The sequence below is a fragment of the Huiozyma naganishii genome, chromosome 3, assembly GCF_000348985.1.
Source record: "Huiozyma naganishii CBS 8797 chromosome 3, complete genome".
NCBI classification, from domain to species: domain Eukaryota; kingdom Fungi; phylum Ascomycota; class Saccharomycetes; order Saccharomycetales; family Saccharomycetaceae; genus Huiozyma; species Huiozyma naganishii.
In genome coordinates, this window is record NC_035924.1 from 533,650 (window position 1) to 559,674 (window position 26,025).

The window sequence follows — 26,025 nt, forward strand, 5'->3', positions numbered from 1 at the left end:
TTTTCTTCTATAGAGAAACATAAGTGGAAAAAATCGGAAACACTCTTTAGATTCTCTTTCTGAATCGTCTGTCTCTTTGGGCAGAAACGTTGATAACAGACAAAGGCAAGCTCAAACCTAGAGATTTGACCAAGTCAGCAGTTTGGTTGTCAACGTTCAAAACACCCTTGTGGTGGGACAAGTCCAAAGCAGAAACTTCTGGAACGTATTGGTCCTTTCTCTCTCTTTCTTCTTCTTGTAGCTTGAAAGAGATACCTCTAACTGGACCCTTTTGAATTCTCTTCATCAAGTGGGTGGTGTAACCAGCAATCTTGTTTCTCAATCTCTTGGATTGGATAGTGGCAATTTCGTCACATAGTCTCTTGTTGGTTTGGAAATCCAAAGTCAACTTTGGGTAGTAACGTTCAATTAGGGCCTTGGAGGCACGCTTGACTGTCTTTGTTCTAACTCTACCCTGTTTTCAATTTCAAATTGCACATATAATTGCAAATAATTGTATGTTAGTATCAATGTTTCGTTAATTTATCTTAATAACAAACTGTTCCGGTCCAAATGACAAATTTATTGGAGAAGTGATAAGTATATTAACTGAATCTCGAAGTCCATAATTACCAAATAGATATTCGCAGCTCCGTGCTGCTCTTAGATAATCGGATTAACTCTCATCAGAATACGTCACTTCTCTCCAATCATATAATCATCAATCTGGTCTCTCTGGACACAGGATCCATAGTCGGTGTCTGCACACAAAAAATCATTCAACATACCATTTTGTATGTGCTAGTTTCGAAGTCTTAGCTATGTATATGTCTAAAGTATTAGCCGACTACTAAGTGCAAACTAACTGCTCTCGTAATACAGCTTGTTTTCTTCAATATTCGCACCTGCTAAACTTTGGGAAAAAAATGAAAAAGAAGAGCGAGAACATTCCAAAACGACTAGGCGGAGAGCCACCACGGGAACCCAGGAACAACTGCAGCTGAGGTGAAGGAACCCGCGCCCTCCCCAGGGAGAATACCAGCCTGGAACAATCGTAAATTTGAGCCTGGAAACGTCCACGCGCTGAAACAAAGAACCAACCATCTATTTCCCAAATAGGAAACCAGGAATTGCACAAAATATAAAAACAACTTTTTCACAACTTTTCTAAAATATTTTGATGGTGTACGGATGTTGAAAGCCGTCATTTCCATTTCTGCTCTCCACAAAAAATATGATGAACCAGAAAAAAAAACGGTGTCAACAAATTCGTGAACAAACTGAAAAATACGGTATGCGAGATAGTGCCAAACGTGATATACAATAAAGCTATTTGGTGAGTTATTCCTAATAGCGACGAAAAAAGGTGATATCTCTTATAGTTCCCCGAAAGTAGTACTACTACTTGTACATATGTCAAATAAGTTCCACTGTGACGTTTGCTCCGCCGATTGTACTCATAGGGTTCGAATCTCATGTGCTGTATGTCCAGAATATGACCTATGTGTTCCCTGTTTTTCTCAAGGTGTGTATAATGGAAATCACAGGCCATACCATGATTATAGAATAATCGAGACAAACTCGTACCCTATATTATCGGAGGACTGGGGGGCAGATGAGGAACTGCAACTGATCAAAGGTGCCCAGACACTCGGGTTGGGTAATTGGCAAGACGTTGCAGATCATATAGGCAGCCGTGATAAAGAAGAAGTTGCAGCTCATTACATTCAATACTACATCGATAGTCCGTACTACCCTATCCCTGATATAACAAAGGACATTGAGGTATCCCAAGATGCCTTTTTGGACCAGAGAAAGAAGAGAATTGAGGCCTTTAGGGAGAAGGCTTTGGAACCTCCAAGGAAGCCAATGGCCTCTGTTCCAAGTTGTCACGAGGTCCAAGGGTTTATGCCTGGGAGATTGGAGTTCGAAACCGAGTTTGAGAATGAGGCTGAAGGACCTGTCAAGGATATGGTATTCGAACCAGATGACCAACCCTTGGATATTGAGTTGAAACTAGCCATTCTAGATATATATAATTCTCGACTGACGACGAGAAGTGAAAAGAAACGTTTGCTGTTCGAAAATGAGTTGATGGAATACAGGAGGTTCCAAGCAATAGATAAGAAGCGAACTAAAGAGGAAAAGGATTTATTCAATAAGTTGAAACCTTACGCTCGATTGATGACGACGCAGGACTTTTCAGATTTCACAAAAGATATGTTAGAAGAGCTTCGGTGTAGATCCAGAATTCAAACTTTACAGGAGTGGAGGGCAAACGGTATTGTTACGCTAGAAGCTGGGCTCAAGTTTGAGCGGGATAAGCAGGCCAGATTCACTACTTTGGAAAAGTTTGGAAACTCTTTACCTTACAGCGCCAATGGTTCGGTGACGAGCAGCGGCAGACATAGAAGCACGCCACTTCATCGAGCTGGTGCCGATTACTCGCAGAATTATAACGAAAGCACTGGTAGGAAAAAGGTAATGACAATTAACGATATACAGCATGGATCAGATTACAATTTGCTATCTTCGGCTGAACAGCAACTGTGTATACAACTGAAGGTCATGCCTAAACCATATCTCGCCTTGAAAGAGATCATTTTTCGAGAACTACTCCGGACGCAAGGGGATATGGACAGAAAGGCGTTCACAGATTTGCTCGATATAGATCCAATCAAGGCAAGCAGACTTTATGATTTTTTCCGTGCCCAGAATTGGACGTAACCACTAGATTGTTTCATCGGTTCTGTATGGTCTCCGCATTATATCAGATGTAATATTATTTATAAATTATATTTTTTTTATGCATGTAGCAGAAAAGTACATGGATAAAGGGTGGCCATTATAGTTTCTTAACGATCAACTCCAATATCTTCGTCCGCGGATCATCTTCTGCGTCCATGTTTTCTATAAACCGTTCTTGGATGTACGTTTTATATTTCGTTTGGATAGCTTTGGCAACATTTGCTTCAAGTTTACTGTTGTAAGCAATGTATTTCTTGACAGACAGCTGTAATTGGTCAATATCTAGAGTTTCCACGGTCATGTATCTGACATTTAGCGTAATGTCTATTATTAACAATTCGGCGTATAATCGAGGGAAGTCCTTCTTCAAAGTTAAAGAATAGTGTTCGTTTCTCCAGTATTGTATGATGTGGTTAATCAAATAGTCTCTCGATAGTACTTTAAACTCGTCGAACAAGTTGATGTAGTTTACCGATTCGGTGAATAGGTACTCGACCGTTTCTATATTCATAGCTCTAGCTGTTTGCTTATCAGAGACAGCATAGTACCCTTTTTGTTTATTGAGATATTGTTCCCCCAGTGATTTCATAGCGATATCAAAAATCGTCAATGCAATATCACCACGGAGAGCTGGATTTGTTTCAAAAGTGCCCAGCATGCTCATGTCCGCTTCTGGCAGCTCGTTCAACTTATCCTTCATATGATCACCTGTAGACACATTTTGAGTTGCAGGACTGTCGTCTTTCTCTTCCTCCTTGGTTTGATCTCCATCCGCGTCCTTGCTGTCATTTAACATATCCAGCTCCTGTTCCCTCTCGTTGATCAAATTCATCACTCTTCTTCTTTCAATCAACTTTGTCACAAAACTCAATTCAAATTTGGCGTATTCATACCAAAGCTTCTTGACGTCAGGATTAAATCTTAGGGCGTTTTGGAACGCAATTCTACAACTCTTGAAGTTGGCGTGAACCTCGTACTCATATTTTGCACAACTGATCCAAATATCGGCATTGGATGGGTGTAATCTTAATAGTTGGTTGTAGACGGTATGAATCTTCTTGTATGAGGTGCTGTTCCCTCTAGACTTTAAGAAATGCAAATATTGGGACCAGAACTTCAAATCCTGTGGGAATTTATTTGTGCCTCTTTGATAGATGAAGTTAATTCTTTGCTGGATAGACCAGTCAGATATACCGTTTGCCTTCGCGTTTTGAAGTATACGTTTACAACGCTTTAGTCTTAGCTTGTCCACATTACTTTCGTAGCTGATGTACTTCATATAATCAGTGATGCTGGACCCTCTTGAATTCAACCGATGCTCAAAATCGGTTCTCTTCTTCATAATTTTGGATACTTCTGTTTTAGTGAACAGGCCCTTCTCAACCAAATCATCTAATTCGGGAATACATTGTTCTAAATAATACCTCGTTTTGCTGGACATTGTGGTTGTACTGCTACTTGTTTTAAATGGTAAACTTCGATGTCATCTCGTATTACGGTTTACAATTAACCTTCTCATCTGGAAAATTTTCACAACAGTAAGGAAGAAAAAGATGAACTGATATTACAAATGGGACTGCTAGTACATCCGGACACCATATTCTTTTTTTAAAACAAATATTACTATTCGATTTTTCAGCATTTGAAAGTTTCCTCTTTTGGAGTTTGTGTGAACGATCATTGAAATGCGGAAGAAAGTGAGAGATGGAGGGTTCGAGGGGACTGGTCTCGCCGGGGGGGGCCAGTGCTTCGGCACCATTCCCTCTCACAATCCTAGGCAGAAGATGCCAGGCGCCGCACCCAGCGAATGTCCCTGTCTCCCCTCTGTCCAGACGGACACCTCCCACGGAAGCGCACGCGCGCTCTCTCCAGCTGTGCGGTCGCCACTTTCCCGTTCCACGTCCCTCCGAGGAAGCAGGGCTTCTCTGTAGTAGTGTGTATCTTCTTTGAGGTATGGAGCACATCCAATATTTCAATATTTGAAATTTCACGTAGTAGAGTTTTACTTTTGTTATGTCACTGTAGAAGGTCAACCAAGCCCAATCGAAATGTCTCTAGTTGTCCAAGAACAAGGTTCTTTCCAGCACATTTTGCGGTATGTCGTAATTCAGAATTATTTTTTGTCGTCAATGAGGAGGAGGTCACCAGTTGTTTGGTATGCAGTGTGATCATGAACCGGAATTGCTAGGTGGATAAGAGCTGAGCCTGCTATTGATATGCTTTGGCTGTTACAAGGTCTCTGATTTGCATCTTAAAAGCTTTGACGGCCGATTATCGCCTTTTTTTGATAAGATAAATGTGCAATTATTAGCATTTACCAACCCTACCTGAAATGTACTCCTCATTGCTGGACACTTTAAGACTACTCTTTGAACAACCTTTTTACTAACAGTTTTATTTTTAGGTGGAGTGAGGTCCGATCCTCGAACACTTTTTTTTCAATTTTTTTTACAGTTTGCTTAACACTAACGTTGATGGTAACATCAAGATTGTCTACGCCTTGACCACCATCAAGGGTGTTGGTCGTCGTTACTCCAACTTGGTCTGTAAGAAGGCCGATATCAACCTAAACAAGAGAGCCGGTGAATTGACCCAGGAAGAATTGGAGAGAGTTGTCCAAATCATGCAAAACCCAACCCACTACAAGATCCCAGCTTGGTTCTTGTCCAGACAGAAGGACATCGCTGACGGTAAGGACTACCACCCATTGGCCAACAACGTCGAGTCCAAATTGAGAGACGACTTGGAGAGATTAAAGAAGATCAGAGCCCACCGTGGTATCAGACATTTCTGGGGTTTGCGTGTTAGAGGTCAACACACGAAGACCACTGGTAGAAGAAGATCCTAAGTATAGTAATTATATGTATATACGTGCGTACGTGCGTGTTTATGCCCTTGTATACTTTTTGTTAATCTAAATCATTTCAATATACTACAATAACATATTGTTTTTTATTGCTTCAATACATATGAGTTTTTTTTCATTTCTATGATTTACAATATTTTTTTGTTACAGGTGGAGATTGTGCGGCGGTAATGCTATATATAACGTATTTATTTTTGAGTCGTAATATACTGTATAAGATGAATTAAGCCTATATTTATTGACTGGTTTTTGTTTGTTTGTTTAGTGGTTATGGAAAAGAACGTTGTTGTTCTCTTCACATCTGATTGGTAAGAATATAATTTCCTGCAGGATAATTGGCACCGGAACCTTCCGGCATGGGTCGCCTGTTGGAGGATGTGTCGCTGTAGGGGCTATGTGGGAACCCGTTCAGTGTGAGCTGGTACCTCCCCGCGAGCAAAGCCTGTTCCTTCCGGATGTACTGTCTCTGGTTTTGAAACCAAACCTGAATTGCCTTTTCACTCATGTTACATTTCTTTGCCAGTTCTAATTTCTCCTGTTTATTTGGAGCTTTATTCCTTTCGAACGCTTTCTTCAAGATATCTTTCTGTTCTTTGGTAGTTCTGCGCCTCTTGGGTTTACTGGAGACCTCCTCGCCGTTTATCAGTTTCTTGGGAAAAGTTTCCTTCGAGTGTGTAATAAACGAGAACCTTTTCCTCGAAGAGGACGAGGATGATTCAGGAGAAGCAGCGAGTGCGGAGGAAGTCGACGAGACGGACGAGGATCTCCGTTCTGATGATTTACCAGTGGTCTTGCATTTCAGATTGTCTTGTCCATCTGGTGAATGCGGTGGTGTGACAAGGTGTCCGAGCTCCAACCCAGGTTTCTGGAACTCGGGTACCATTCTACCCTGGTTGACCACAAACGACTGCTGTGGCAGATACTGTGGTTGTAACTGGATACCTCTATTCAGTTGTGGTTGAATTTGGTACTGTACCTGTGCGTGAGGCTGCTGTGGTGGTGGTGGTTGAGTGTAAGTCTGGTAAGGTGCAGCAGCGGCAGCAGTAGCAGGTGGCACACCCCCCATTATGCTGTGAAACGATGGCAACTGTACCCCATTTGAAGGCACGAATATTCTAATTTCAGGCTGCATTCCGTACTCCTGCGGTCTCTGTTCATATATGATCTGTTGTTGTGGTTGCTGGGGTTGCATGTCGTACTGGGGGATGAAGTACCCCGTTACAGGGTTATAAGAACCCGGCACGGTCCCGTTAGCTAACATTTCTCTATTCTACTATTATTATTATTATTGGTATCCTTTTTTCGGATCAAAATAGCGACACTTAAACCAGGGAAGATTATCTCAAGTTCCCTTGATATATATATATATACATATATTGGGAAAAGACAACAAACCGTTAGCAACAAAAGAGGAGGGGGAGGGGCTAAACAGAGAAGGACAAAAGAAATGAAACAGAAAAGGAGCAGCTCACGACTTAAAGAAGAAGAAGAGGAAGAATCCAATAGAAAACATCCCGAGAGTCGGCAGAAACAGAGGGAAGGGCAAAAGAAGTAAAACGAGCATCTGGTATATATATAATACGAAGAAGGGAAGAATAGGCGTCCGTAATAATAGAAATACCACTCTTGAATACGTGCATTATTTTACTAGTCCCACCTTGTCACCTTTTCGGCGATGTCACGCTACAGGCGTGCAACACAATAGGCAGTTCTCGGCCCGGAAGACAAAAAGCAAACGAGCGGAATGCAGCATTAGTAACAGAAAAAGATTTGGGTGCGTCTCACTGTCTGCTGCTGCTGCTGCAGCGCCTGAAAACAGACGCAGGAGATTTGTTCACATGCAACATTGATACATGTATGGCAGAAGAGAATCACGTATGCGCTAATTACCGTGGGAATAAATTTCACACTTTCTCTCTCGTTTGCTGTCCTCTTCTATTATCCACTGCATAGCGGGTAGAGTAGGCAACGTCAGCAATAGGTCAATACCCAACAAAAAAGAGAGAGAGAGGGAAGGACGTCACCTCCAAACAGATTCAAAACACACCCTATTCTGTATCTGAAGACCCGTTCCGTCGCGCGGGAAGCAAATCTTAGCTGCGCAGAAACATGCTTAGGGAAGGTGGAGCGTTTCGGAGCCGAGCGACTCCAGGAGCGTGAGGGATAAAGAAAAGCCGTTTAAACCAAAAAAAACAGCCCCTACAAGTTTCTGCCACGGGCGTTTCTGTGCTCGAACTAAAAACCGAACCTAAAACAAAAAAAAAGACCCCCCTCCCGCGCCCCATCACGCCTAGTTCCCCGATTATGAAAAACAACAATGCGTGTTTTTTTCGTTCCCGTCCTTCTCTCTCCCCTTTCGGAAACCTCCTGTGAATTTGGTGTAGAACCAGAAATGTTTGCATACGGTTAAAGAGGAAAAGGAAATTTTTGGGACAAGAAATAGGAGTTGAGAGTCGCGGAAGGGCTTAGAGTAGACGGCCAAGCTGAATCTGCCAAGACTCCATTAATCTGGCTTTTTTCTTCAAATGTCATGTTTCCGCTTCAGGACGGTGCCCTTTGTTTACATAAGAATTATGTGGAGATTTTGTCCTGTGGCCGGCGTCATGTTGGACAAATAAGAAAAGGGAAAAAAATAAAGAGAAAAACGCAAAGTGCGGAACCGTCCACTTGCTATTCTTCCGCTTCAACTACGGGAACGCCTCTGTTTTAACGATTTTATTTGAAACTGCAGGAGAGTTAAAAAAAAAAGTGGGTGCCTATGGTTCAATCTTTTTTCCTGTAACACAACCCGCTAAAAAAACATATCCCCCATCCCCGATTATCTTATTTTCCAGATAGAGTTGTAAGTGACGTTTCACAAATGAACGTGTGAAAGGGAATGTTAGGGAGATAAGTCCACCGATTCCGTCGATACGTGCAACTCTCACTCTCTTTCCCGTTAGGTCCCTTACCCCCCCCCCCTTTCTTAGGAAAGAATGAACTTATTACCTAAGAGGATGCGTACAGTACTCTGTCCCAAATTTGTGCTCTGTCATGTGCAGAATTGATGCCTTTCTTACTTGCGCTATAGTAGGTTCTTTTCCGATTTGGGAGAACTAAAATTACTAAAAAAAGAAAAGAGAAATAGATTAAAAAAAAATAAAGGTTAAGGAGAGATGGGAACACACAGAGGGGGGAAGGTTGAGATCGATAGTTCGCAGCTGCGGTAGGGTATGCACACGACTTGTGTCTATACTGGTGGTAAGGTTGTTAGATGATACGCTTGAGTGACAGGGATACATCCCTGGGAACAAACTACAAATTTATAATGAGAAGGTGGAAGCTGATGGTGTTGCCCGTGTTCATGGCCCTTGGTTTGATACTGGTCTTGCAACACCCAAGTACAGTGTCGGAGTTTGTATCTACTGGGGCCCCGGATCTTGGGCTTGTGGATCAGAAGCCAGTGGTCGTTAGAGACCCGTACACGGGGAGGGAAAAAACATTGCACGGGAGGTTCTTACACATCACAGATATTCATCCAGATTCGCTCTATGAGGAGGGTGCCCCCGTAGGTGCAGTATGCCACAACAGATCCAGGGAGGGTGATGGATACGCGGAGGGGGAGGATGGTGCGCCACGGTTTGGGCTCGCCATGAGTGGATGCGACTCCCCTATGGAGCTGATGGAATTTACTCTGGAGTGGATTGGGAAGAACCTGAGGGATAAGATTGACTTTGTGATATGGACAGGTGATAACGTAAGACACGATAACGATAGGCAGTTCCCGAGAACAGAGTTCGAGATAATAGATATGAACAGTTTAGTCTCCGGTAAGTTCCATAAACTGTTTGCCAATAACGAGAGTGGGAACCCAAGGGATTTTGACGTCGATGTCGTGCCAAGCTTGGGGAATAACGATGTCTTCCCCCATAATCTATTTGCCTTGGGGCCCACTTTACAAACCAGGGAACTTTACAAGATATGGAATAACTACGTACCAGAGGAGCAACAGAGAACCTTTGATAGAGGCGTATGTTTCGTCAAGGAGGTCATACCGGGGAAACTGGCCGTTATCTCGATAAACACATTGTATCTGTTCAAGGCAAACCCGCTTGTGGACAATTGTAACTCGCCCAAACAACCTGGTTACAGACTGCTTTTGTGGCTGGGATATGTACTGGAGGAAATGAGACAAAGAAATATTAAAGTTTGGTTTTCAGGACATGTCCCACCAATACCCAAAAATTTCGATGACAGTTGTTTCAACAAATTTACACTGTGGACACACGAGTATAGAGACATAATAGTGGGTGGCTTGTACGGACATATGAACGTTGATCATTTTATCCCGGTTGACGGGAAAAGGGCTTGGCAAGATCTAGAAGAGGAGGAAGAAAGGGCCCAACTTGGGGCTCAAAACCTGGATTTTGCAAATGACAATAGCCAGGATGATGAATCCTATCTTGTGCATGCAGACGCAGCAAGAGACGCTCGTTTAATGGGCGCTAAGCCTCAAAATAAAGTTTCCTACATGGAAACTGTCAAGGATAATATTTACGAAAAAATTGACAAAAAAATTCACCCTGGTGAGAAGTCAAATGGTCGTAAGAGGAGGAAGGGGAAGAAGAGGAGGAAACAGGATCCTGTGGATATCGAGAAATTAAGCGAAAGATACTCTATCGTCAATATTGCTGGTTCTGTAATTCCAACTTTTAATCCTTCTTTCCGTGTATGGGAGTATAACATCTCAGGACTAGAGCAAGATACCTCCACTCTTGAAGGACCTAAAAACTGGGATTCCTTTTTCAAATCCTTAGAGGAAACGCTGGAAAATGATATTGAGGAGGCACAACTTTTATCGGAAGTGAACACACAGAAGAAGAAGAAAAAGAAGAACGGTAAACGTAAGAACGATAAAACAGTCCCAGAAAAAAACCAAAGAACATCCCACTGGGACCAGCTTATACTCCACAACTGTTCGCACCTTTTACGGTTCGTCGAATACTATGCTGATTTAAAAAGCATTAATAAGGAGTACTACGAGCTGTTATGTTCAGGTGTAGACGCGGAGGAAGCCGCGAGTAACGTTTTCAGGTACCAGGTCGAATACACTTCGGAAGATGAGCCATTCAATACCAAGTCCCTGTTGGTTAGTGATTACCTGAAAGTTCTCACCAATATAGTGCACGAAAATGATAAATGGGACTCCTACTTAAGCAAAGCGTTCGTTTCCACCGGTTATACGGATGATGAGGATGATTGATTGATCGATTTTATCTCAATCAGCTCATGAGCTGTTTCGATTGTTGAAAGTCATGCTACTTCGTCTATTATAAGTATTTATATTACTCTTACGTATCGGTTTAGAAAACCTTATTTCTCAAAGATGAACTCCTTCAATTCTTTATACGCCTTTTCCAAATCGTCGTTCACAACAGTTTTGTCATGAGCACCAGTCTGGGCGTATTCCAATTCCGCCTTGGCTGCATCCAGTCTCTTCTGTAAGGATTCGGCAGTTTCTGTACCTCTGCCTTCCAATCTTTTCCTTAGATCGTCCACAGATGGGGGCGCAACAAACAGAAATCTTGCGTTCAAGTCGCTCTTCTTTACCGCTATGACACCTTGCATATCGATATCCAAGATACAAGTTTTCCCGGAAGATGTAACTTGCTTAACTGAGTCAACGGTGGTACCGTAGTAATTGCCCGAAAATTGAGCCCACTCAATGAACTTGTTCTCCTCAATCATTTTTTTGAATTGGTCGACCGTGGCGAAATTGTAATCCTTACCATCGACTTCTCCGGCTCTTGGAGATCTAGTCGTGGACGACACGCTGAACCCAAACGTGTCAGGGTATTCAGCAAGCAGCTTTTTCAAAAGAGTGGATTTCCCAGTACCACTTGGACCCGAAATAACAATTGGGCGAGGCATTTTTGTTTCTGAGGTTGTTTGCACTAGCGGAGGTTGATAGCTTGAACGTTGACACCTGTTGGTACGGCGGTATCAATGGAAATACTTGGCGTCAAAGCGAATAGAATCTGTATACAAAAAATTTTCAACTGCAATTTTTTTCTCTTGCGTTTCTCGCTTTACTTTTTTTCTGTTTTTTCTGCCCTCGATTTTCCAGCCTTTAGAGTGTGATCTGAGGGACCGATTACCTTGATTTGTATCACCCGTTCAGTTCTTATTGTTCTGGGAAGGCTTGTATCACTTTAAGGCTCGGCATGAATAGCATAACTTAAATCAAAAATTGACTCTCCATCCTACAGATGAAACAAGAACGGAAAAGCTAGTTTAATTGCAAATAAAACCACTAAATCTCCGCTGCAGACTTGCAGTTATTTTCCTTTGAGGGTGCATAACATGGAGACTCTTTTTCCTTTTTTCCTTTGCAAATCACTTAGTGGAAGCAATTAAGTGACAATTGGCCTTTTTACAATGGTGGAACATTCCTTCCCAAGTCACCATATGTTACAATAAAACGACTTCCCTTTTTTCCAGCTTTTCTGTCTTTGTAACAAAAAAAAAATTGAGAGCGAAAAAAGAAAAACGAACAAGCTACGTATACTATGTCACCTCATTTTCTCTTTTCGTAAGAACTGGTATTCAAGGTTTCGCATGGGAAATAGAATTTAAGTACTCTTTATTAAGACGCGGTTCTACCTCCTACACCAAATCCCCCCTGGAAAAGGAAAAAAATAACTGTGAGTTAGAATGATTCAGCGATATCTGCTCACTTTGGCCTTGAACTTTGCTTGGTCCTATGCCAAGAATTTTGCCGTATCGAGGAGCGGAGATGACGATGACGAATTTCTACCAGTGCCCAGTGCACCAAGTTCAGCAGACCCAATTGTAGGGGATCCTGAGGAGGACCTGAACCCAGTCACAGAGGAGATGTTTTCTTCATGGGCTCTTTTCATCATGTTATTTTTACTCATTTCTGCTCTTTGGTCAAGTTATTACTTAACCCAAAGGAAGATTAGGGCTGTTCATGAAACCGTCCTGTCCATTTTCTACGGTATGGTCATAGGTTTGATTATCAGAATGACACCTGGGCATTACATACAGGATACGGTGACGTTCAACTCATCTTACTTCTTCAATGTGTTGCTACCTCCTATTATTCTAAATTCTGGGTACGAGCTGAATCAGGTGAATTTCTTCAATAATTTCTGGTCAATATTGATGTTTGCAATACCCGGTACGTTCATATCTGCCGTGGTGCTGGGGGTTATACTTTTCATTTGGACGGCATTGGGTTTGGAGAGTGTAGATATTTCGTTGGTCGATGCATTATCGGTGGGTGCTACCCTATCAGCCACAGATCCTGTCACCATCTTGTCTATTTTCAACGCATACAAAGTGGATCCGAAACTGTATACCATTATCTTTGGGGAGTCTTTGCTGAACGATGCAATCTCGATTGTGATGTTTGAGACATGCCAGAAATTTCGGGGTCAGCCAGCCACCATCTCATCATTTTTTGAAGGTATCGGACTTTTCCTGATGACTTTCTCTGTTTCTCTGTTAATTGGGGTTTTAATTGGTATACTAGTTGCATTGCTCTTAAAGCACACCCACATTAGAAGATTCCCGCAAATTGAGAGCTGCCTAGTGCTTCTGATCGCTTACGAATCATATTTCTTCTCTAACGGATGCCACATGTCGGGTATTGTCTCACTGTTGTTTTGTGGGATCACGTTGAAGCACTATGCCTATTACAATATGTCAAGAAGAACGCAGATCACAATCAAATACATATTCCAAATGCTGGCAAGACTTTCCGAAAATTTCATCTTCATTTATCTAGGGTTGGAGCTATTTACCGAGGTGGAATTGGTTTACAAACCATTACTGATCATTGTTACAGCCATCTCCATCTGTGTAGCCCGGTGGTGTTCTGTTTTCCCCCTATCCCGCCTTGTCAACTGGATTCACAGAGTGAAAGTTATGAGATCAACCCCGCTAGAAATGAGGTCGACGATTGCCATTTCAGACGAAATACCTTATAATTATCAAGTTATGACTTTTTGGGCAGGATTGCGTGGTGCTGTGGGTGTTGCATTGGCACTGGGTATCCAAGGTGAGTATAAATTCACCCTCTTGGCGACCGTTCTAGTTGTCGTTGTACTAACTGTCATTATCTTTGGGGGCACAACAGCAAGTATGTTGGAGATGCTAAACATTAAGACGGGGTGTGTTAATGAGGATGATGACAGCGATGATGAATTTGATATCGAGGCAGTGAGGCCAATTACTATTTACGGGTCAGGTAGCACCGGTCAGACGTACTCTGATGAAAGCTTAGAGTATCCAAATATATCAGAGGCAGACAGCAGAATAGCGATGACCGAACCTAATAATGGCGTGAATTTTACTAACAGAAACGGGTCGACAATGAGTGTTTCAGGTAGAGGTGTTGGGAAGGACGCTGTAAAGATGACAACGACACAACGGAGCAATTTCAGCTCAAGTCATATCCTGCTCCCCACCGATGACGGGTTGTCTAATACAAACACGGCACCGTCCGTCGCTGGAGGTTATCTCGATAGAACAAATTTGAGTAACAAACTCAGTGGGTTCTTCAACCCCGACTCTCAATGGTTCCAAAACTTTGATGAAAACGTTCTGAAACCGGTATTTTTAGATGCGAATGATGCAAAGGAAAATCGAGAACCGAGTACATCGAGGGCAGGCACACCACAGGTAACATCCAATCGTAGGAATCAGTGATGTGTTTACTGAGACTTCCCGATTCCCAGGGCATTTGTGCCGAGAAAGTATGGTACGGAGATAAACATAGGCTTTTTTGAGTTTGAGCAGATTCTAATCTCACAAACAAGAGCCTACGGGTATCATCACTTCGGCATCAGGAATGATTTTGGGTATGCGCAGTCTAGAGTATCTGATTATATATAACAAGTTTGATAACTGTTTACGCTCTCTCAACTACTCTTCAAATCAGAATCGACAATAATAGTACAGGCGAGTTTTACGTACATTCCCATAGCTAGTCCTACTGCTGGGCAAGTCAACTTGTCTTTTATGCCAGCACAGTGTATTCAGAACTGGACAATTATTTTAAATAACTGTCGGGTACTTTAACCGACTCTGGCCCTTATAACTTCTTTATGGGTTTCTCAAAACACCTTAATAATTGTGCGGTGATCAACCCATTAACCCAAGATCTCAAAAATTTCAAATTACCCGGAAACCTAATTTTGGCACCCTTCAAATTCGAAATTTTTACGTACAGTTTTTCCCGTCTTACATAGCTCAAAGAGGATTACTCTCATCGTAGTTGCAAAAGACAGAAACAACACCACTAGACAGGTAGGAAACCAGATTCTATACACACCCCATTATCAACTCTGTTATAAAGTTTTTTTCTCACCCTTAAGCCTGTTCTCACGCCTGCTATTTGCATCCATATTTTATAGCAGAGATACATATATTTATTACTAAACATGATCAAATTATCAAGATTCGAAAGACTTCAAAAGGAGCGCAATGCAATTCTTTTTAAGCCGCTAATTGGAGATTTAACTGACTGTAATGACAAGGACTTTTTAGAGAAAGTAAATGAGATCCAGGAATGGGACAGACCCAGAGATGACTTATTTGTTTGGATTCCGGTTTTGAATAGAATCGACCAGATCCTATCAGACATTGTTGAGAAGTACTCCTACAGCTTTAAAAACTCCAAGAAAACGGCGATCAATTTGGTTGAGATGAACGAGGAAGACGAATGTACATGTATGATTCTGACTGGTTTTACTTGCCGCTTACTCTATAACTCTGAAAATAGGTACATCTACTCATCGCACGATGTAATGAGTGATCTGCTGAATTGTCCCAATTTTAGAGTCAAGTATGGTGCCATTAAGGTTTTGGCAATTGTCGGCGAAAGGTATGTAGTTGCTAGAGAAAGATTCGAAAGCGTTTTCAAAATAGGACTACCTCAATTGAAAAAGAAGGCACTGAAACTTGCTTTAGCCCTACAAACCTCCGCTGTGGATGACAGTGGGGAGCACTTTTCCATCGCTGACTTATATCTAGACAAGAAAAAATACCCATCAAAATGGTCTAGGTTTAAATTCAGCTATTATGGAGGCCAACCCCACAGTGGCAATGGCCATAGCGAAAAGAAAATACACAGACTAGGAGTGCCACAAAATGGCAACTCGTCAATGAAAAAGTTCAATTTGAGTAATGAAGAGTTGAAAAGTTCGAGCTTGCAGCAACTGTTCGATAAAGGAATGGAAGTTATCCCTAATGATCACTGGTACGATTTTTCTTTAAAGGTAACGATTGCAAAGGCCTTTTCTGACGATTCGTCAGATAATATTCAATTGAGGAATCTGATTATACAAACTAAACTAAATGCAGTGGCATTTGTAAACACAGTGTACGTTCCTCCACATGTTAGTTCTAAACTTTTTGAAGTAGACCCATACACGTTCAACTGTCTTACAGAGCTGATTTCGTTGGCCGAACCGTCCATTCCATCTGGAGTAAGATTGGATAGTCTTTTTGCTTTGGAGTGTATATCATTGAAACACGTTTGGTGCTCTGATATTATGAGGAATCTGGGTGGTAATCTAGCCCACGGCACAATGTTCCAGATTTTACGTCAAATTGGCAAGCTACTGAGAGATGAGGAACTAGCATCAAACCAGGAAGAGTTCAGCGAAGAGTATAACGTTAGATTCTTTTATTTGATATCTAACCTTTCGGAGGTGAAAACGCTACATGACTCGTTATTGTCAGCAGGTCTAATACCCTCGCTGCTAGAGATTATATCAGTTAAGGACTCAAAGTTTAGACGAACTCTTGCATCAGCAACTCATCTATTGGAAGCTTTTATCAATGATGCAGAATCTACGACAGAATTTATTAATCACGGTGGTTTCACAACGTTGATCAATACTGTCACAAACCAAGTTCAATACGCTTTAGAACATTCGGATTCTAAGCATGTCATTCCATACCGAGCAAATACCTATTCAATATCTTTTAGGCTTCAAGCATTTATTAGGAGCCTGCTAAAACTGGTGTTGAAACTGCTTAAAACAGACTCTGGCGATAGAATCAGGAATTTGATAGACTCGCCTATATTGAAATCTTTATTGGAAATATTAAAGAATGGAAACATTTTTGGCACTGCATTACTCGGGTTTACCCTTGATATAGTCCAGAGAGTGATTAATTGTGAACCCACAATTTATTCCATTCTTGTCGAAGCAGAAATCATTCCCTACATTCTGGAGAACTTCGATGATTTTATGAAGCCAGATGCAGATTTACTTTATCTCCTACCAGATGTCATCTCTGCCTTATGTTTGAATACCGACGGTTTACAAAAGGTAAAGAGTGGGGGTATAATTGGTAAGTTATTTGATATCATGACGAACGCTGACTACATGCGAGTATTGTCTTGGAAGGAAGAGGCAACTGATTTTGGAACATCCATAGACGAGTTAGCAAGGCATTATCCAGAATTAAAGGAAGACATCCAAGAGTCCTTCTTTAAACTCATTAAGAGAATTCCGAAAAGTCTTCATTTTGGCGTAAAATTTCTGTATGGTGACAACATCGGAGAAAATTTTTTCTATCGCTCCAAAGACGAGCCTGTTGTGAACAAGCAGGAAACTGGTGGGCAGTTGGCTTTTTGGGAAGATCAAGATTCCTCCCCTATCATTGACTTCTTTTCTGATTTTTTCTACGGTATGACTGTTGATAATTCGACTTTGGAAAACTTCACCCAAATTATACCTATTGAAGATCTCATTGCCGCAATCGTCATTGATAGACCGCCCTTTGATTATGCATCTTCACAAGCAATGCTTAACATCACCGATGTTCTCCAAATCTATGATGAACAAAACAAATGCTGCGCTCTGAAATATTTCATGGATGAACTTGAGAAGAGACTCGATCGCATAAACGGCTTCATTTTGTCCGATTGTTCCTCTAGCTTTTTTTTAAACGCTGCAATAAACCGTGATAATTCCGACATAGAGTACGTTATCGGGGAACTGTCTGGTATCTCAGCATTGCTGCATATTATTACCAATGTGTTCATTACGTTGATGGCTCTATCTAGAAACAAAGTTGAAGAGATAATCAAATATTTCGGGTTAGGGAAATTTGAACTCTTAGAAAAACTCGGCTTACTGTTCCAAAAGGCTGCTCTTGAAGAAATGTACCTCAGAGATCATATGCCAAAGGAGGCCGTTACTCAAACTACGCCAGAATCTTTAGGTAACACCCCACCAATTCACATATCAAATTCTAAACCTGCAAAGCGCGAATTAATTGAAGGATACACCTCTGCGAAATTCAAAAATTCATTCCAACTGAGAAGTTTGCTGAATAAAGTGCAATCGAGCACTGCAATCATATACCGATGTTGTTTGAGATTAAGTCACGCCACAACTATGGAACTTCCTTCGGATATGAGGGTTCTGGAATTACGAATTTTCGATACTATTGTTAAGCAGTTAGTCAATTTATTGAAAGAATGCACCACTTCTAGACATGTCTCGTATCTACTTGTTCTGTTACACTTTAACACATACGTTATGAGCTTTCCAAAAACAACGATGACGACAGCTGAAGTATTGCAAACAATCCCCGTTTACCTCTTCTATCAGGAGGGGGGCTGTGATTTATACACCGAATTGCTAGGAAATTTGTTTGCAAAATTGAACTCATATGAAGATCTCGCCGCTATTGAGGAAATTGATTACTTGAAGGATACTCCGGAGGTTTTGACGATGAGTTCGATTATTAATATACTAACATTTTTCAAAAAGTGCACTCGTCAAGAATCGATGGAAAACATCAAGAGTATAAGAGAATTCTACCCTTCACTAAACGACTATAGTGTATCAAAATCTTTGATGAAGCGTTTAAAGATGCTGGCACTTGTGCTACTTCGAGACTTAACTAACGACTATAATTTATTCGACTCCAAAAAGAAGTTGGTACCATATGCTGTATTCAAGCAAATATTAACAATATGGAAAAATGCTTACACCCTGGATCATCAAGCAGATTCAAATGAACTTTTTGAGCTCAAATGGGAGTTAACTGTATCATCGGCAACGAAAGTCCAGCTGCTGGAACAAGTAGGGGTCTCTAGAGAAGCTGCAGAAAAATATTTAGAATCGTCCGATAACAAACTGCCTGCTATCAATGAGTCTGGAATGGAGTTAATCGCAGAAGAGAATCATCAGTCGTACTTTGAATTATGTCAAATGAATAAGGATCACTTAGAACCACAACTGATTCAAGACTCCAAGGTAGCTACTTTAGATCTGGAAAAATTGAGGCGCGAATTTTACTTGGATGGATTCAATGAAAAGGTTTTTGCTGTTTTACCTTTTTATCCTAAACTGGTAAACGCTTTTGCCAAAACGCTTTTACAGATATTCTTGTGTTTGGACGAACCTGTAAAGACGTTTACTGGAGAGATCCTAGGTCGTATCGAGACCACAGGGTTAAAAGATAGCGAAACATTATCATCTTTCATCCATTTGTTCGGGATCTTTTTGAACGAAAATGTTGTATACCAAAGCTCTGAGGAGCTATTAGGAAATTTCGTTGGTTATTTGGTAGAAAACTTATCTCCTGAACATGTAAACACTTCTTGGTTTTCAAAGATACTGTATTGTTACGAGATTATCCTGTCAAAGTCTGAATTACCAATGGTTGAGGAAAGTTGTGATGATCTGAAATTGAGATATCAACTGGTTTCCTTATTGCCTGTCTATCGTATAAGCCAACCAACAAAACAGAAGATATTTGAGGTTCTGATAAGAATGAATGATATTTCGAATTTTTATTCTGCACTGGCCATCTCAAGAATACTTCTTCTCTACTCCAGGGATGAATCATATGCTCAAGATATTATCAGCTCACGGATATTGTACAAAATTTTGAAAGTTATTGGAGCCTTCCAAAAATCGGAGAAAATTAACTACTTGGAATCGTCGTTTCTCCTGTTGGTAAGAAGATGTTTCGAAAGTCAAGAAGTTGTTTCTTCTCTTATCGCGTATGAGTTAAATAAAAGCTTTACAACGAGAACTTTGGGTGACCATCGGGAGAGGGAACGTGATTTACCAGGACTTTTGGAAGAGAAACCTCATATCGTTATGAGGAATCCGAAGAAATTTTCCGATATACTTTGTGAGAACGCCAGGTTTGAGGAGTTTAGTTCAGATGATGTTTTATTGAACTTTAGCATGCGGAGACATTTTGAGTTTGGTATCACGAATGACAAAGATGAAAATGCGACTGCGTCAGGGGGTCATGTTCATTACAGAACTGGTATCGTCCATCTTTTGCTGTCGCAGTTGATGGCGGCTTTTCAAAAGGACTGGATTTCGGAGCCAGCAACTCAGTCTAACATGGAAAATGACCAAAGCGCCAAAAATAATAAACCACAACCTGGAAAAAATCCTGTCTGTGCCTATATGATTTACCTGCTAAAACTACTAGTAGAGTTAGTCAGTAGTTACAAACAGTGTAAATTCGAATTTTTGACTTATGACAGAAGAAATGTTTATGTTGAACGTCCAAAACCAAGGACAACGGCGTTGAATTTTTTTCTATACCAATTGCTTAGCAAGCACACAGAACCTGATCAAAGCCCTCATGAATGCAAAAGGATTGAACTTATTAGTATGCTGGCAAAGTCAGTTGTCGTGGGTTTTATTTCCAGTGTGTTTGATTCAAACATCAAAAAGGCAGATCTAAAAGAAACTGATCCCGATATCACGTTTATTAGGAAATTCACTATCGAAATGCTCATGAAAGCCTTAAAGAGTACCGCAGTATCTTCTAAAACATTGGAGGCTAATGTTAGTACCTTAGACAGCTGGTTTGGGGCCGTTGGATCATTTGTATACGTCCAGGCTCCATATTTGCGTTCATTGATCGATGCTAACAAGGTCGATTCTGATCGGTATCAAATGTGCAGGTTGATGGTTGATCTTAACTTACCTTCAGCGATAACGGAATGCATGTCTCGCTTGGACCTAAATTACCCATTTTGCAAAAAACTATTCAATAGTGCCGTGGAGGCCCTAAACGCAATAAATTCCACGCGAAATGACTTTGCGGACATGTTTAAAGTAGAAAGTCACGACGATGACGTTGAGATGGATGTCGAATCAGAAAGGGAGGAAATTCCTGACATGTTCAAGAATTCAGCATTGGGTATGTATGATTTCGAAGACGTAGAGGAAGATGATCTCGACGATGAGGTAGATGATGAGTCCCTGATTGGTGACGGTGAGGACATCGCATTTGTTGCAAGTGATGAAGGGGGTTACGAGGTTGTCTTCAGTGACGACCATGACGAGGAGCAAAGCGCAGAAGATTCCGTAAGTGATCAATTATCAATGGATAGTGATGGAGCAATTTTTGATGCTCCTGATGATGGTATGGATATTGATGGCAGACATGGGTCAGCTTACTCTGGTGACGATATGCAGTCCTCGAATTACCGAGAAGATTACGACTCTTCTGATGGTAGCGAAGGAGACGTCAGTATCATTGAAGCTGATGAGAATGATTTGGATTCAGAGTTAGAAGTTGATATTAGTGATTTTGATGTTGATGAATCAGACTGGGAATCGGGCCTTTCCGAGCTATCATCTTTAGAAGAAAGTGAAAGTAGTGTTAGCGGAGGTGATAGTGATAATGACGGTTTCACGGATAACCCAGTCCCAGTACGTTTGGGTAATGGGAGAGCTATATGGTCTCTTGGAAATGGCATAGAGTTAGAGGAGGAATTTTCTGATGAAGGAAGGCGAGGCGTTTTCCAAGGCATTGAGCATGTCTTCAATCCGGACGACCATTCTTTGTTTAGGATTCAGAATCTTCCAAACCACATGAGTAACCATCAACGCTCGTTGCATCGCAGGCCTCATGGTTCTCTAATACCCCCCTCATTAACTTTATTGAATGGGGGTAGAAGGAATCAGAGCAATCTCATGAATCCTTTAGGTCCATCTGGATTAGAACAAGTCGAAAATGATATCGCAGACCAATTGACAACTGTTGGCAGTGGTGTCAGACCAAGACAGGGGCGTCCTTATTTTTCTGATGTACTATTTTCTGGCGAATTGTTTGATGATAGGGTGTTAGATGGCATAATATTAAAATCCACCGTGGCAAGATGGAAGGACATTTTCGATATGTTCTACGACTCGAAAAGCTATGCTAATTACTTACTTCCCGTTATTCTTCACAAACTTTTTAAGCCAAGTTTAGAGATGCATCATGAATTAGAAAAACGAGAAGAGGAGAAGCTAGAGAAAATGATTGAAGAACGCATCAAAAAGTCAAAGACAGCGACCGGTAGTCAACATAGGAAAAGCTCTCACTCAGAGGGAGAACCTCATTTGTCAGAAGAAAGTACAGGGAGTTTTGGGAGTTCAGATGTCTCAGCTCCTCAACACACCCACAGCGACCAAGAAATGGTTCAAACTCATGAGCCAGTTTTTGTCAATATTGAGGGTAGTGAGGTTGATATTGGGGGGACAGACATAGATCCAGAATTTTTGAATGCTCTCCCAGACGACATGCGTGCTGAAGTATTTGCTCAACATATCCGAGAGCGCAGAGCAGATGCGATGCATAATCACTTGCACTCGAGAGAAATTGATTCTGACTTCTTGGATGCCATTCCGGACGATATTAGGTTAGAGATATTAGAAGAAGAGGAAGCAGAAACAAGACTAGCAGAAGTAAGAGAAACACTAAATGAAGGATCCGAAGAAGCGTTGGAAGATGGTAACATTGAAGATGTAAGCTCTGTTGATGATGACGAAGATGAGGAAGACCAGATCGAGGAACAGAATGTTGGATCGTCAGTTGGGACGGACAAAGAAAAAAAGAAGACGGATAAAATTTACTTTGAGCCTCTCATTGATAGAACTGGGGTTGCCGCATTGATGAAATCTGTTTTTATCTCCCAACCTTATATCCAACGTGAAACCTATCATGAATTATTTTTTCGGTTATGTGGTAGCAAACAAAACAGGAGTGATATAATTAATATTCTATTGATGATTTTGACAGAAGGAACAAACGATCAATTATCTCTGGAAAAGGTTTACAATCAAATTGCTGTTCGGGCACAGGGCAATAACAAAGTACAACCTCAGATTTCACGGCAACTACCCCCTGATTGCACACCATTAATTGTTGCTAATCAAGCGATTGAAATACTTCAGTACTTGATAGACTCCGACTCAAAGCTCAAGTTCTTTTTTGTTACTAAGCATGAAAACTTGCTGGTAAACAAGGGTAAGAGAGATATATTTACTGAGAATGAAAAGCTGCCCATCAGGCATCTTTTCTCACTGCTTGATAGGAAGTTGATTACTGATGAAACTGTCTTGATGGATTTGTTGACAAGCATTTTACAAATCTGCACTAAACCAATACCTGCTATGGTAAAGGCAAGTAACCAGAACGAGTCTTCAAAAAAGAAATTTGAGGCTCCATCACTTGACAGAACTGAACTGAACAAGATAGTGTCTATTATCACATTGGACAGCTGTAACACCAAGGTTTTCCAACAAACACTGAATGTTATTTTCAACATTTCTGTGCTCAAGGATTCTGTTGATGTTTTTACCGCAGAATTAGTCGCTCTTGCAAGCACCACGTCGGAAGTGCTGATAAATGATATTCAGGCGCTTATGACTGAGGTGAACAAAGCAACCTCTAATACAGAACTTGATGTTGAATTGGTTCAAAAGTTGACTTTGCCAAGTTCGGAGCAAGCTAAGCTATTGAAGGTTTTAACTGCTGTTGATTATCTTTATACGCATAAGAAGAAACATCAAGAGTACAATCCAACTCAATTATCTGATCTTTACAATAAGATGAATCTTGGGGATGTGTGGTCATCATTGAGTAATTGTATGCTTGAGTTTGAAAAGAAAAAGGATCTGACAACGTCTGCCACTGTACTCCTTCCGTGTATTGAGACATTGATGGTGGTCTGCAAGCACGTTAAAATTGTTGATGTCAAGGTGACCAAGTTCGAGGAGGGGAAGAACTTGCAGCTCAAATCACTTTCAGTTGAAGAACTCTTTTTCCCGTTCACCGACCTTCACAAAAAATTACTTAATCAAATGATTCGCTCAAATCCAAAATTAATGAGCGGGCCGTTTTCTTTATTGGTGAAGAACCCAAAGATCTTAGACTTTGATAATAAGAGGTACTATTTCACTGCAAAACTAAAATCGGATAATCAAGATCGACCCAAACTTCCAATTACCGTGAGAAGGGAGCAAGTATTCTTAGATTCCTACAGATCACTGTTTTTCAAAACAAATGAAGAGATTAAACGATCCAAACTTGATATTACTTTTAAGGGAGAAAGCGGGGTTGATGCTGGTGGTGTCACCCGTGAATGGTACCAAGTCCTGTCCAGACAAATGTTTAATCCTGACTACGCCTTATTCTTGCCTGTTGCCTCAGATGTAACCACCTTCCACCCAAACAGAACATCTGGCATAAATCCAGAGCATCTTTCGTTTTTCAAATTTATTGGGATGATTATTGGTAAGGCCATTCGGGATCAATGCTTCCTCGATTGCCATTTCAGTAGGGAGGTCTACAAGAACATTCTCGGAAAGCCTGTCTCTTTGAAAGATATGGAGTCTTTGGACCCAGATTACTATAAATCACTAGTCTGGATACTAGAAAATGATATTACTGATATAATTGACGAAACGTTTTCCGTGGAAACAGACGATTATGGTGAACATACAGTGGTTGATTTGATAGAGAATGGGAGAAATATTCCAGTGACTGAACAGAATAAGCAACAGTATGTGAGAAGCATAATTGAATTTAAACTTCACCTGTCTGTTAAGGAACAAATGGATAATTTCTTGGATGGTTTTTATGCATTGATACCCAAGGATTTAATCTCTATTTTTGATGAACAAGAAATTGAGTTGTTAATCAGTGGTCTGCCAGATATTGATGTTGATGACTGGAAAAATAACACGACTTATGTCAATTACACCTCCACCTGTAAACAAGTGAACTACTTCTGGAGGGCGGTGAGGTCATTTGAGGCAGAGGAAAGGGCAAAATTACTTCAGTTTGTTACTGGTACAAGTAAAGTGCCACTCAACGGTTTCAAGGAATTAAGCGGGGTCAGCGGAGTCTGCAAGTTTTCGATTCACAGAGACTATGGGTCTACGGAAAGACTACCGTCCTCGCATACGTGCTTTAACCAGCTAAATCTTCCAGCCTACAACTCCTACGAAACATTACGTGGGTCATTATTATTATCCATCAATGAGGGCCACGAAGGTTTTGGGTTAGCTTGAACTACATATCCTATAATTACCTCAGTATTTATGCATTTTGAGAACTAGTTGGGTATATTAGCACTTTATTCTTTTCCACATCCGAACCCATGGAAAGAAGTGGTGAAATGGGCCGCTCATATATAACATAATTCAATAATAGCATTCCAAATTGAAGTTCTTGATGAGTAGGGGGTACCTTTTTAATATGTGATGTCCTCCTTGTTTTGTAGCTTTGTTAATGCAATCTCAACTCTTCCAAAACCTCAAGCGGAAATGACGTCTAAAAACTTTACATCTTACATTGTGTATTCTTTGAAGCGAATTTTTTGTCCAAAAGTATAGTGAGTTTGAAGCCATTTGCCCGAATATGAATATGTTACTGGAGAGTTTTGCTGAATATAGAAAATGACTATTATAGGGGTGATAAGATATCATCATAGGCATAAACATTATATGAAACGAGAATGAAACGTGGCAACTATAGTGATACGTGGCAACTATGAAACGTATAACAATAGTGCCACGTATGTCGCACTATGAAACATAATCCTATTCTGAGAATATCTGGGAAATTCTCACATATATAAAGACTAGTTATATCTATAGTATCGGTCTCTATCTTTCTGGACATACAGAAGAGACCATCGAACCTTATACCTATATAGTATAACTAAGAAGTCAATTTATCTAAGTCATCTCTCATACTCTACTTAAAATGGATAGTCACGGCGAGAAAGACAATATCCAACAAATAATGACAAGGAAAAACTCCTAGAAAATTCCTTAATCTACATGGAATACTTTCACTAAGTGATCATTATGCCACTGAAGCATTTACCTTCAATCATTGTACTCATCGGATATGATTGTGTCCTTAGTCCGGTAGCTTGCACACACACAAAATTCTCGGACATCACGTGAACAACGATTATTAATTACTTAAGATCATATCAAAGTGAACTTTACATTTTCGCCATTGAATAACAGTTTTCTTCACACTTTGAACATAAAAAAAGAGCTAGCCACCTACGCGACCAAGACACCCTTCATGACGCATACTGCTGAGTTTCTGGACATTGAGGAAACTTCAATCTCATCAGT

The 26,025-nt window shown here is 40.8% G+C and overlaps 10 protein-coding genes across 10 annotated transcripts; 5 read left to right on the forward strand and 5 right to left on the reverse strand.

Annotated features, from left to right (window-relative positions):
* Positions 1 to 46: 46 nt before the first annotated feature.
* Positions 47 to 770, reverse strand: RPS17B (40S ribosomal protein eS17; the record flags this gene model as incomplete). The annotated part of the gene is made up of 2 exons (XM_022606988.1): positions 47 to 454; positions 768 to 770. The coding sequence occupies 2 exons, from the start codon at positions 768 to 770 to the stop codon at positions 47 to 49; spliced, it is 411 nt and encodes a 136-aa protein (XP_022463629.1).
* A 622-nt stretch (positions 771 to 1,392) lies between these two features.
* Positions 1,393 to 2,706, forward strand: ADA2 (chromatin-binding transcription regulator ADA2; the record flags this gene model as incomplete). The annotated part of the gene is made up of 1 exon (XM_022606989.1): positions 1,393 to 2,706. The coding sequence occupies one exon, from the start codon at positions 1,393 to 1,395 to the stop codon at positions 2,704 to 2,706; it is 1,314 nt and encodes a 437-aa protein (XP_022463630.1).
* A 118-nt stretch (positions 2,707 to 2,824) lies between these two features.
* Positions 2,825 to 4,168, reverse strand: UTP6 (snoRNA-binding rRNA-processing protein UTP6; the record flags this gene model as incomplete). The annotated part of the gene is made up of 1 exon (XM_022606990.1): positions 2,825 to 4,168. The coding sequence occupies one exon, from the start codon at positions 4,166 to 4,168 to the stop codon at positions 2,825 to 2,827; it is 1,344 nt and encodes a 447-aa protein (XP_022463631.1).
* Positions 4,169 to 4,220: 52 nt separating this feature from the next.
* On the reverse strand, positions 4,221 to 4,691 carry KNAG0C02750 (uncharacterized protein; the record flags this gene model as incomplete). The annotated part of the gene is made up of 1 exon (XM_022606991.1): positions 4,221 to 4,691. One exon carries the CDS (start codon positions 4,689 to 4,691, stop codon positions 4,221 to 4,223), a length of 471 nt encoding a protein of 156 aa, XP_022463632.1.
* An 84-nt stretch (positions 4,692 to 4,775) lies between these two features.
* RPS18A (40S ribosomal protein uS13) lies at positions 4,776 to 5,575 on the forward strand (the record flags this gene model as incomplete). Its single annotated transcript, XM_022606992.1, has 2 exons — positions 4,776 to 4,822; positions 5,182 to 5,575. The coding sequence occupies 2 exons, from the start codon at positions 4,776 to 4,778 to the stop codon at positions 5,573 to 5,575; spliced, it is 441 nt and encodes a 146-aa protein (XP_022463633.1).
* Positions 5,576 to 5,888: 313 nt separating this feature from the next.
* On the reverse strand, positions 5,889 to 6,854 carry YHP1 (Yhp1p; the record flags this gene model as incomplete). Its single annotated transcript, XM_022606993.1, has 1 exon — positions 5,889 to 6,854. The coding sequence occupies one exon, from the start codon at positions 6,852 to 6,854 to the stop codon at positions 5,889 to 5,891; it is 966 nt and encodes a 321-aa protein (XP_022463634.1).
* A 1,992-nt stretch (positions 6,855 to 8,846) lies between these two features.
* On the forward strand, positions 8,847 to 10,835 carry PPN1 (endopolyphosphatase; the record flags this gene model as incomplete). Its single annotated transcript, XM_022606994.1, has 1 exon — positions 8,847 to 10,835. One exon carries the CDS (start codon positions 8,847 to 8,849, stop codon positions 10,833 to 10,835), a length of 1,989 nt encoding a protein of 662 aa, XP_022463635.1.
* Positions 10,836 to 10,945: 110 nt separating this feature from the next.
* On the reverse strand, positions 10,946 to 11,503 carry GUK1 (guanylate kinase; the record flags this gene model as incomplete). Its single annotated transcript, XM_022606995.1, has 1 exon — positions 10,946 to 11,503. One exon carries the CDS (start codon positions 11,501 to 11,503, stop codon positions 10,946 to 10,948), a length of 558 nt encoding a protein of 185 aa, XP_022463636.1.
* Positions 11,504 to 12,286: 783 nt separating this feature from the next.
* Positions 12,287 to 14,305, forward strand: NHX1 (bifunctional K:H/Na:H antiporter NHX1; the record flags this gene model as incomplete). The annotated part of the gene is made up of 1 exon (XM_022606997.1): positions 12,287 to 14,305. The coding sequence occupies one exon, from the start codon at positions 12,287 to 12,289 to the stop codon at positions 14,303 to 14,305; it is 2,019 nt and encodes a 672-aa protein (XP_022463637.1).
* Positions 14,306 to 15,039: 734 nt separating this feature from the next.
* TOM1 (E3 ubiquitin-protein ligase TOM1) lies at positions 15,040 to 24,942 on the forward strand (the record flags this gene model as incomplete). The annotated part of the gene is made up of 1 exon (XM_022606998.1): positions 15,040 to 24,942. One exon carries the CDS (start codon positions 15,040 to 15,042, stop codon positions 24,940 to 24,942), a length of 9,903 nt encoding a protein of 3,300 aa, XP_022463638.1.
* Positions 24,943 to 26,025: the final 1,083 nt, after the last annotated feature.